The 12,583-nt window shown below is 38.7% G+C and overlaps 1 protein-coding gene across 1 annotated transcript; it reads left to right on the top strand.

The window, feature by feature from the left end:
- The first annotated feature begins 1,094 nt into the window (after positions 1-1,094).
- On the top strand, positions 1,095-10,770 carry LOC145785792 (uncharacterized). Its single transcript, XM_082597502.1, has 5 exons — positions 1,095-1,165; positions 1,314-1,452; positions 4,127-4,229; positions 5,239-5,383; positions 9,188-10,770. The coding sequence occupies exons 3-5, from the start codon at positions 4,157-4,159 to the stop codon at positions 9,807-9,809; spliced, it is 840 nt and encodes a 279-aa protein (XP_082453628.1). The 5' UTR covers positions 1,095-1,165; positions 1,314-1,452; positions 4,127-4,156; the 3' UTR covers positions 9,810-10,770.
- Positions 10,771-12,583: the final 1,813 nt, after the last annotated feature.

The following is a 12,583-nucleotide window of genomic DNA, read 5'->3' as shown; positions in this document are numbered from 1 at the left end:
TAGGAATTTGGTAACTAAAACAAAAAGGGCATAAAGGCGGCTCAAACAAGCACGTTTTAAAAGCCATCTTACAGCGGTATGCAATAAAATACGTTCAAATTGTTCATCATTTTGGCAACAAAGTGAACGAAATAATCTGTCGTTAAGAGCATGCGCTTTTATCTTGTTGACACATTTTATCACAATATTCAGTGATTCATGCAGTTCAGGACTGAGATTACGGGCAACCAAATGCTGACGGTGAATTACACAATGTATTGCAATAAGTTCAGGAATTGCTCACGCTTGATGCCCGAATATCTGTAGGAAGACTGAGCGCAAAAATCATTTCTTCTTGAGTTTTCATATTATGAACATAACGCACATATCCAAGCAGCAGCGATACATTGTCAGTCAAGATGGCTTCATCTATTTGCAGGGAATGGTTCGCGCGTTGGACTGTTATTAGCGCGTTGGACTGTTATTGGTGGTTTGATAAATTCGCCCCCTTCGAGTGTTTTCGCCCCCCGATCGCCCCCTTTGATTTTTTCGCCCCCCTGGCGCTTGAAATCGCCCCCAGGGGGGCGATTTCGCCCACTTTGAGAAACGCTGTCCTAGCCTATCTACCAGTCTTCTTTACTTCTATACTACACTACTAATGAAGGGAAGAAGGTTTTGAGAGTGTACCCAATTATTATTATGTAGGCTAGTTTAGTAGGCCTAACCCAATTATTATTCTACTGTACATTGCCAATGAAGGTGGGGAAGTCTCTGTACTTTACCTGTTTTTTACCCCATTAATTACCCCCCAAAAACACAACACAGTAAGCCATTTTACCCCATTTTTTACCCCCCAAAAACACAACAGAGTAAGCCATTCTGAAATTGCTTCCACACTTAGTTCAAAGAAACATAAATCGCGTAAATTTTGCGCGATTTACAATTTGCAAAATTTATTGGTGTCTTTCTGTGTGTTTAAAACAAGTCCTTGGGGGTGTTAATAGCCAGATGTCTTGGAAAACGATATAAATTTCTACAAACTTTATTATATTTTCAACAAAGGGCTCAACTTTAGAATCCAAACTTGGAAAATTTGGGGGGAGGCATGGCCCCTTTCGCTCCCTGGCTACGCCTATGCAGCGGATCACCTTCTTGTTTGCCCTCGGCTTGCCACCCGGTGCAGTAGGTGAGACCTGTCAGTGTATAACTCCGTTGCGGAAGAATGTGTCAATCTGTGGTGTATCAACGAACTTTAGAAGACTCGATAGAAGAAGAACTGCATCATTATTCATATCTAACTGACCATCTTGTATCAGATAATGTCTTCAAAACAGGCAAACCATCTAGGAATTTTCGATAGACTTGCCAACGATGAGTAGACGAGACGAGCCATGAATAAAGGCTTTGCAACAATTCAAAAAGCTCAACGGCAGAACGGCATGTTTCTGCAAGACATTTAGGCTATCGATTAAAGTAAGTGAATGTGCTGTGCAAGGGACATAATGAGCTACACTACATTTCTCGCGCAGAAGAGCTTGAAGACCGTTATACTTGCCACTCATATTGGCAGCATTATCATAACTTTGACCCATAATCCGTACTATTTTCGGATATGAAAGTATCAAATAAATATATAGGTTTTTTGTTAAAAAAACGAAGAAAAATTGAATAACTGGGGTTGGGCAGGGGTGCTGCAGTACCGCAGCACATATGGGTGAGCCGCTCTTGCTTGTTTGAGATACGAATTAAAGCAGTAATATCCAGCGGTGCAACTAAAAAAATTAGTAGATTTTTTTCTTTGAGGTGGGGGCCCTGGGCTTCAGCCCAGTCCGCCCCCCCTTAATCCGGCACTGCCTTCTTATTTCCCTCGTTTCTTTTGAAATAAGTACAATTTTCATGAAGTTTAGTTGAGAATTAGCCTACTGTCCTGAAAATTTGTGAAGTCACATAGGCTACTTAAGCTCAGTGATGACGCTAGTCGCAACCACGGAGTTAATGAAATAGTTGCTCTTGAACTGGGCAAGTTCACATAGCCCTTCATGCCAGACAAATCTTGTGCGTATGTTCAACGTGAACTCATCAGTCTGGTTTAAAGCCATTGAACAGGAGATCTCAAGAGTTTACAAAAAGTTTCCAGCAATGACCGCAAATCAACTTGACAGCATCATCAAGCAAATACTATTGGAGAAACCAGAAGTCGTAGCTTCAACGCCCATAGCTTTCAAGCCCATAGCTTTCTGTATTAATGATCACAAGCAAATTCGGGGAATATGTTCAATAAGGGACAGCTAATTTTTTAAATGTTGCTTTACCGTACGTTTTCTTGGCTGGATTAGGCTATAATTCTATGCATTGTGAGGGTATTTGAAGAAAAAGTTTGTGAAAGTTCACCTGATAATTAAATTGGTACGTTATTGAGAGTTTATTTGATAAAGCTTTTAATAATAATCATCACGTCGACTACAACAACTCCATATAAAAAATGGTTTCCCGCAGGGATCGGTTCTGGCTCCACTTCTTTTCAACATCTACCTACAACCTGCTAGTCACGGTCTCCGCAAAATACGCTCATGCGGACAACCTGGCAATTCTCTACTCCACACAGTCGTGGGAAAGCCTAGAAGACACCTTGAGCCAGGACATAAATGTTCTCTCAGCTTATTTCCAGAATTGGCGACTGACAGCAAAACCAAAATTCCATCTACACAATCAGGAAGCTGATTGTAAGCTACATATCCAGGACATTGAAATATTTCCGTCCAACTAAAATAACTCGGGGTGATATTAGCCACATCGCTCACATCCCGCTGCCGTTTGGTGTCACTGCTCAAGAAACTGATATCGCTCGCGGCGCTACTCAAGCGCTTGGCAGGCTCCAGCTAAGGAAGCGAGCGCTGACACTGTGCGTAGCCTACAGCAGCCCTTACCCGTGTCTACTCTTCAGCAGAGCACTGTGCACCTGTTTGGTGCCGCAGAGCTCACTGCCACAACGTCGACACTGCCATCAACAGCGCTCTGCGCACAGTGACAGGGTGCTTGCGTCCCACACCATTGGACAATCTTCCCATTCTTTTTGACATCTAACCTGCTGAGCTTCGTCGCAAAGAAGCCACTCTGTCTCTCGGTCGACAGGCATTAGAGCCCAACCATCTTCTTCACCACAAGATCTCTGCTCTTTCAAACGAGCACCCCGTCGACTGAAATCAAGACACCCATTCGTGTCAGCTGCTCAACTTCTGATCAACAAAGCTGATGGACAAGACATCTCTGCGGCTAATTTGGCGGACAATAAATAGATTTTTGAATGAAAGTCCAATTACCACCAGACTCCATTCGTTCATTTCAGACACCGACACATGCCCCATCGGCCCGACACTACAACGACAGGCGTGGGTGCGCCTCAACCGTCTTCGTACGGGCGTTGGACTTTTTGCTCAACCATTGGGGCTCTGGTTGAGCAGAAAAGTCTTCATCTTCGAGAATTGGACTCCTCCTGTGAATGTGGTGCAGGGGAAAAGGCCGCAGACCACATCACTGATGATGATACCACCTTCAAAAAACCTAATAAAGTAGAAGGTCTGCACGTCTTGGACGGTTTAACCGAAGACTGGCTGCTCTCTAGTAGCATTCCAGTGCAGTCCGGAAACATCGTGAATCTGGGGTGGTAAAAGGACAGACTCTCGGCCCCAGAGGCTCACACGTCGACAACGGTGACGACGACACAAGGTGTTAAGCTGGTATCGCAAAGATAGAAATAAGGTTTGAGCGGAGAATCTCAGTAGTTAGGCCTTAGGAATCAAAAACGCAATTGAAATTTTCGCAGACACAAGTCAAAGATGTTTGACGAGTGAAATCAGCTATCACAACAAAACGCATTAGTCGACTTGATGTTTTGAAATCAAGATGGAAAGAAGTTTTGAGTGAAAATGTCATGACGGCGTAAACACAACTAGATTCATACAAAAAGGTTTGTAGTTTGTCACACTTTTACGCATGCGCATGGTCATGCGCGTCAATCGTAGAGACAACTTTTCTGGGTTATAAGGAAAATCTAAGCCCAGAAAAACTGTATAAAACACAATAATCAACACAAACGTCCACAAAGGAAAACCATTTATATAAAACACAATTCGTTTTGATTCAACAGAAAAAAACTCCAAATCTATTTGATCCTGGAATGAACCCTGAACAGTATTTGGAAAATAACGTCACGAAACAAGACGTCACTAGATCTTCTAGCGATGATAAAGGTAAGAAACGGGATTTCATAATCAATGCAATAAAAACACATTTCTTTTAACAATTGACATTTACGCATTTGATCATTTCAACATACAGTAGCTGTTTGTGCTGATTGATAGAACAATACTCCGAAAGTAGGCCTAGGTCTTTGTCGAATCTGAAAATATATTTGCTGTGATTCATTCTTTCTTCTATGCGTTTTCAAATCATTTTCTTCCTGAAGGATTCGATTAGGTCGGTTTCCACATGATAGCAATTTGCTTTTACAATGTGTTAAAAGGATAAACTAAACATGCAATAATTGCAAAATGGAAGCTGTGCATCAATGCACTATGTAACCAGCAAATTTCCTTCTGCACACTGATTAGTCGAGTGGTAAAAACACTAATACTGTACTCGAAAAGGTGCCGGTTCGACACCGCTCAAAGGCATGAGGCTGTGCCTTTGACAGAACACTTAAAGGCATGCCTGAAGGTGGACACGAAAATTGACTTCCTTAGCTTTCCTTCCACATAATCAACATCTTCAACTACCTGGAGGAAGCCAGGATAGTCTTCTCTAAAAAGCAAAAACTTGCCAATGCCGCGCAAACTTTTAACAGGAATTAGTTAGTTAACAAAGTTTAAAGGGCTGCTTTTACTTGCAGTCAAAATTCAATTATTATTAATTGATTGAATCTTCATCCTCGTACTGAGAAAGCTTTTGACAGTTTATTTCTGGCAATTTCGCATACTTGTTGAGGCTTTGAACCACTGACTCAGGGCCGGTCACCGAGATTGGCAAAGTGAAGTTTTCGACTATTGACGTTTTACTGTAACATATTGTCTGTGAGTTATTCATCCACTAAAGATGCCGCGGAATGGAGAGCTGTCCTTGATATGCGTTGCTCAAGCGCATAGCCTTCCACGAGAGTCGCTTGATCTTGAAGAGTCTTTGTTCGTGAAATCTGGCGCTTAACCAACTGAGCTAACTATTTCTCGATATGTTTTACTTTCAAGTTTTCATTACAAATTTCAGAAACAGGAGATGAAGAATGGACGAATGTTTTGTTGGTCTGCATTCCCATTATCGAAGTTTTTACAGCAGTCGCGCTGCTAGGTTTAATAATGGGACCGATGTCACCTTCTGTAACCCCTAAACAATGGTTGGTCTGGCTAATAAAGTAAGAAGTCTTTTTCTTTGTTGCACAGTGTTGAAACCTTAACCTAAGTTACAATTTAGTCCACTCAGAGCGTTTGAAGGTACGGTATGTATAAAGCATTTGTAGGCTGCCATTCTTCAGTTTTACGAGGCAATAGGCTACTTGCATTTTTGTATTATAGACTAAACTTAGTCTTATTAAACAACACATCAAAAGTAGTTATATGAGATCTAATTAATATAATAATGTAAATGTAACAGACTTATTTAAAAAAATTATACTGAAACATCAAAACTCAACTCTGAAAAAAATAAACGTTAACCTAAACCTGTGGTTCTTAACCTTTTTTTCTGGCACGCCCTCCTTTAACAATGATCTCATGTTCTGCCTCCCCCATCCCCAGATTCGCACAACTGTAACACCAAAAGTATTTTTGTTTATCACGGTAGCCTACATATTAGATAGGTATCGTAGGCTACTTAAAATTGATGATGTCGTAGGTTACTAAGCGACTAGATTTTTAATACAAGGTTTAACTCCACAAATTGAGCTACGTTGCTTTAGTCTTCAACTCTCAGCCTGTCGTTGGTCTTGACAGCAACTGCAGTGGAAAAAGAGCAAAGATATGTGGATCCGAGCACTGTCTGTTAGTCTTTGAATATCTTGAGTTCAGACAAGGAGAAAAATAGGAAGATAATCTCGAGTTCAAGATCTTCAAAGTATAACTTAACTGTGCGGTTAAACTTCCATGCAGAAACTTCCTCTTGGGCTTCTTCAAAAATTTTTTTGATTGGTTTCCTTATTTTCATCTGCATCTGAAAATTACTTTATGCTATACTTGCTTTAAAGGCATTTAGATGAGCTGTTGTTTGATTAGTCCACTCAAACGTAAAGTTACCATCTGCGAGTGCAGCGTCCAACTTAGGTCACTGAATCTCACTGGATTTCTTTGTTACCTTTACTTTTCTTGATGTTGACTATAGTTTGGGTGTGAATCTTTTAATCAGGATATATTCATTGGACAACCATCAATCATTCATCTGAAAAATACACCACATTATAGGCTACATTATTTACAACCAGGCTGCATCTCCATGCACAGATTGAAGAAACAACTGCAAGAGCTACAGCTTTTTACAAAGCACTCTGCTCTTGCAAAGTTGACTATTTTGATAAGTTCAGAACACCGTTTATTGACTGATATAATGCTTTACTGGAGGCAAAGATTTGGAAGCTAAGACTCTTCGATAAATCACGCATCAATCAATCTGTTAACACTTACGCAATCTCAGTCTTTTCGTTTTTACGCATAACGAAACCAGATTGCCGACAAGGGCAACAACAGCTCCGCTTGCATAACTTATATCCAGGGCCCGATTAACCATGAGGCACACGAGGCACAGGCCTCAGGCCCCCTGGATTTGGGGGTCCCCAATTTTTTTTTACCTTAGTACCGTAGGCGTCAATACTTTTATAGGTTTCAAGCAGTGCCGTGTCAAGGGGGCCCAGACCTCGGGCCCACCATCTCAGGGGCTACAAATAATACATTTTTGCGTTTCAGTAAAGTGTTTTTGAGTTGCTAAAGTTCTCTGCAGGTACTTGTCCATTAAAAAGATGATTTAGGCCCTTATTATACTAAAACATCTCAAATTTGGGCCCTATTATACAAATTTGGGCCCCTAACTACACTGACACATCTCTAAAAACAAAGTTAAAATGCGATAACATCAGTAACATGATCTGCAGAAATGTATTTAACATATAACAGGTTTGATGCAATTGAATATATGAATTCAAAAAGGGCCCAATTGCCACAAAGTGTTTTTGGCACAACTGTTTTAATTATTTTGGTCATTTACTTTTGTCGTTAAACTTCGATAATGATTATATGCTTAAACATACTGGTAAGAAGCATCATACCTAAAAAGTTCACTCAGTGAGGATTCTGTGGAGAAACTATAAAGAAATTGAAGTGCAATTGCTTTAGTTGGGCCCATTTTAAAATCAATGGAAAAATTGATAGGGTATTTTTTATGTGTGTACCGGTATGTTTGAAATATTTGGCTGTTTTTTTAAAGTATTATTTAGAAGACATTGAAAGAAATCGGAAAGCACAAAAAGTAAAAAAAACAAACTGGAGGGCCCTTTTTGAATTCATATAATCAATTTCTTTTCATTGAAAGAAATCGGAAAGCACAAAAAGTAAAAAAAAATGGGGTTGGGCCCTTTGTGAATTCACATATTCAATTTATTTTCACCAATAAAAGTGTTTTGTTAAAATTGTTAGGTGTAAGCAAAATAGCATTTCAGATAGTTTAATTATCATTTCATTTTAACATTTACAATACCGTAATTATAAATATCCTTGACTAGTGATGTTGCGAGCAGGAAAAACCTGTCCTGTACTTTTAGCAGAAACGTTCTTCTGTATTTAATTTTTCTGAATATATGCACATGAAATTGCTCTTATCTTCAAATACCTTATAAGCCTGGCATATCACATGTTGTACGGTACAAAACAAAAATCATTCTTAACACAAGGAAGCTGTTTATTCTTGCCACTAACCTAGGCTACCATACCCTAAAAACTTTAATTAGACTTGAATGCCTACATAAATTTATGAAAGCTTTGCCTTGGAATGAAATAATGTTGAATAAAAATAATTGAACACCTGATCCTCAAAACGCTTTACACTGCTTTTGTTTACAATTACTGTAGGCTACAATGTTTTTACCTTGGTTGACAGAACAAGTAATGTTGCCAGATAAAAAATAAAAATGGGGAAAAACAATTGTTACCAGATGACCAAATCTGAATGGAAATTAATAATTTCTACAGTTTTGGTTTTGTCCTCAGATTTTATCTGCGCGGAACCGGCGGCAAAGTTCAAACAGTCAAAATTTTGTATGATGGTATTACCGCGTCGTGACCGATAGCCTATGTTTGATATGTTCCATTGCCAGTATTTTTTTTATTAGAAATTGTTAACACTTTTGGCTTTCATTCCGAGCAAAGGTGTAGCTAAGAAATGATAAACCTGTGTTTGCGGTTACTTACACTTGTGTTGTTTTCTAAACTGGTGGGAAAGTCTATTGAAATGAACCACATTTCCATGTCGGTGCAGTGAAAATATACACAATATTATAGGTCTGCTTGACGGTAGAGAGCCCAAATTATTCTGGCCCCGGGGCCCACAAAGGGTTTAACACAGCACTGGTTTCAAGGATCCATTAATAAACTCTGCTAGTTCAAATTCAAATGTAGCCTATATTTTGCTAGTGTTTCCAGTATGAAATTGAAATGAGCTCAATTTCCAATCTGTTAGAGAGATTCTTCATCCAATAATTTTTGTAACAAGTACAAGAGTGTTCATACTGTTAGAAAGTTGTAGTTAAATTGGCTAAATTAATATTTATGAAGTTATAGTTTTGCTTGAACTATTTGTTAGCCCATATTTCATTATTCGCAGAGACTACATGGTATTGCATTGAAAGCGATTGCCAACAGGGGCCCCTAAACTTAGCTGTGCCTCGGGCCCCCATGAGCCTTAATCAGGCCCTGCTTATATCTCTACTTGTGATTTGCTGTTCTTAAAAAATAGGAATGGCAAAAAAATAAGTCAGGACATTAAAATTACTGCAAAAAGATAAAATATCGTTGGAAAGCTCGCGCCTCATCAAAAAGTGGTTGAATTCCTCCAAGTCGGCGTGCCCATCGGTTAGGAACCACTAACCTAAACCTAATAAAGCTAAAGCTGAAAAAATGAAATTAGCCTATGTTTAGCTAGCGACTGTTGAAATGATTATGTGATATGTTTCTTTCAGAATGAGAATATTCTGGATGCGTTTGATCTGGACAGGGACGGCTGTAGCCTATACGATTGTGCTCATCGAGTACAGGAAAGAAATGTACGTTATCAGCAACAAAATCAAGTACTTAGATAGTCCAATGAACATAGCAGTCTACGGATGCATTTCTTTGGAATATTTCACTCTTGGAATGCTGCAGTGCGCTATGAAGATTATAACATTTGACGTCGCGATAAAAAAAATACCAAAAGTTCAGCTTTACCTGTCCAGAAAGTGGCAAAAAATTATCAAATTTTGTTTTTATTTATGTATATTAGCATTTGCTGTTCGAAACTTTTCAATGTCTTTGTACTTTGGACTTCTGAGCGTCATTGTCAACTCAGCTGAGGAAGATGATCCAGAAGGAGAAAATTCCTTTTCCGCGATCACGATGGTGATGCAAGTTTACCTCGCAATGATAAGAGGAAGATTTTATGGATTCTTTATAAAAGACTTCTTGTCTGTATTTCTTGTAGAAGAAGATGATGAGATGTTTTGTGAAGTCAGAGAGAACAATGTTGACATCGAAGTTGGCTGTGAAAAAGGCCAAAAAGAAATATTGTTAGAATGTCCAAACAAAGACGAAACACAAGTCTAATTCTAAGATACTGGAACGTTGACTACACAATAACATTGACTAATTTGAAAAGACGACACTTAGACTAATAAAACGCTACAACTTTTTTAAATTTAGTGTCTGTACAGATCAGTTTCGAAAGCTATTTTACACCCAACTACTGTAACTTTAAAGTAGCCTAAAACTTGTATGATCTTTGTCACTTTGTCAAATCCTGTAGCCTATATCTATTCGACGTTCTTTCATTAGAGAGGGAAAATGTAAACTTGTACTTAAGTGACCCTTCAATGAACTTACCATATCGAAATCACATGATTTCACGATATTCACAAAACTGAAATCATCAGACTAAGATTTTGTTTTTGTGGAGAACATGTCATAAAAATGTTCTCATGAAAGTCTGATTATACAGTAAAAGGAGATTTTTGTTTTTTTATCAAACGTGCATAACATTTCAGATGTAGGCTAAGCTAAAACATCTTAGACCTTGCTTACTCTGAGCTGAGTTGATGGCGGGGAAGATATAGACAGCTTCCCTTCAAACGCGTATGAAGTCAGTATGATTGATTCTAGCTTATGAAAGAAGCGATTAAAAAGCAAAATGATCACCTCCCGCTCATGACGTGTAAGGGAGAAGTATCTGTTGAGTTCGAAACAGTCTTATCTCGAAACCAAATTGTTGGATTGTTTGAAAAAATGTTTCAAAATAAAATTTCGCTTCGTCTTAAAGTATTTTGTTTCAAGCATCGAATTCGGCTGGTTTTGTGTTTTTTGCAATGAAATCTGATTTTTGATGAATTGGTTTTATGCCAAAAAGTTTTTAAAACAAGAGGTTTTCATTTTGACGAAAAATTTTTGTCTTTTGTTTCAAAATTGCAACAGATTAGTTTCGTTATGCGTTTGAAACAATTTTTTTGTTTGAAACAAAAAGGTTGATTAAGTAGTTTTTTTGTACGGTAGGTAGGCCTATGTTTAATAACTTAAAAAATGTAAAATAAAAATTGTTTAATAAAAGGCTACTGAGTGTTACATGTATTTGGTACAAGTCAAGCTCTCTACCAAGGCTCAAACATAACATCTTATTAAAACATAATCAAATTAATCATCTGACCAATAACCTTTCTTCATTAACTTTTGCATTCACCACATGCCTAGCAGAGGTGAACGAAGTCACTTTTTTTTTACTCCGGATCCGCTTCTGCCGAAAGTATCTCCGAAATTCATTTTGAAGTGAAGTAAGCGTGAATTTAAAAAAACACAAAAAAACAAAAACACCCAGGCTTTTTGCCCGGGTTTTTCTTGGTAGGCCTACACTTCTCCCAGACAGGAGAATAACCAGTTTTTTTATAATTTAATTTAGAGTGCTTTTAACAAAACATTTTTGCACGTAAAGCATATAATCACCACTTTGGCCCTAATTTGCTCGCAATGCACGCAGTTACTGTTCCGGACGCTTTTGCCACATCACGGGCCCCCCAGGACTAAAAAATAACCACTTTTATGCTTGAATTTAGTCGTTTAGATGGTTTTAACCAAACGTTTTTGCGCTTAAACTATAAAATCACAATTCCGGGCCCCCAACAAACACAGGCCTGGGCCCTCAAGGGTACGCCGTACCCTCCGTACCCCCTCTCATAGGCCTTGATGGTGGAAAGAAAGAGATGCTTAAAAACTTGGGAAAATAAGGTAAACTGACACATCGAGTATCGGATAGGACATGTCCCAAAGGTAATCAATTGTATTGTCCCATTGCTCAACCAACCACCGTTTTGTATTCAACTTGCCTGAAAATATGTCACAGTTAAATATGAAGTTTTCTGTTGCTATAGTTTTAAAGCTAATCGTATGACTCAAACTTTATTGTCAGGCCCCAGTTGTTATAACCCTGCTTTAGTATAGAAACGATTAACAACAGTCAACCATTCAAGTTTACTCTGACAGCTAAAAAACAATTAACTGATCTCACCACTTAGGCCTACACAGTACACCAGTAAGTAAACCACGCTGTAATGATGTAATGTTAATCTCGATTCCATGACAAAAATCTCAGTTTTTATGTTCACACATATTCAGAAATAATGAGCTGTCCCAAAGGTGATGGTGTCCCATCGATAGTAGGCTACATCTCCCCTACACAACAAGCAGGATCAAATTTACCAATCGGGCACTTGTCATCCTCCTCCAGGAGACCCACTGAACCTCTGCAGATAAGCTAGCTATCCTCAACTACACGCTAGTCGGGTCTATCCTGAATAGGAAGCACGGCATTGCCACGTTTGTGCATGAAACAAAGTGGACTCAATCACCGACTGACATATATATCTCAGACTACAACATCGTCAATATATGTACAAGTTCCCACCCTCGTGAATGTTGCTATCATCCCTTCCAATATTCTATGCTAATTTTTTGTTATTCTTTCCAAGGCTATGTAGGCTATGTGGTTACAAAAGTATAGGTGCTCACTGCTTTCCTATCATCCCTCCTCTGTCTGCCTCAACCATACTTGCAATTGTTTCTTGTTGTTTTTTGATTTATTGAGTTGGGACAAAAACCTGATTTTGTATAAACTTGTAATGGCTTTAACAACGATAACTTAAATCCGTGGTACGGTACACATTGGCATTCCTCTTGCTTGCTATTTCGATAATTGATTGATTGATTGATTGTTATGGTTTGTTTTATGTCGCTTTACAACATCTATGGTCTTTTAGCGACAGTCATTATTATAATAGCTATTTAGCACAGTTAGAACACAACAGGGCATAGTGAAGGATGCAATACGACACAACACA

This window comes from Aplidium turbinatum, chromosome 16 (genome assembly GCF_918807975.1).
Source record: "Aplidium turbinatum chromosome 16, kaAplTurb1.1, whole genome shotgun sequence".
Lineage (NCBI taxonomy): Eukaryota > Metazoa > Chordata > Ascidiacea > Aplousobranchia > Polyclinidae > Aplidium > Aplidium turbinatum.
Note: the sequence above shows the minus strand (reverse complement) of the source record. Positions and strands in the feature narration are given on the sequence as shown.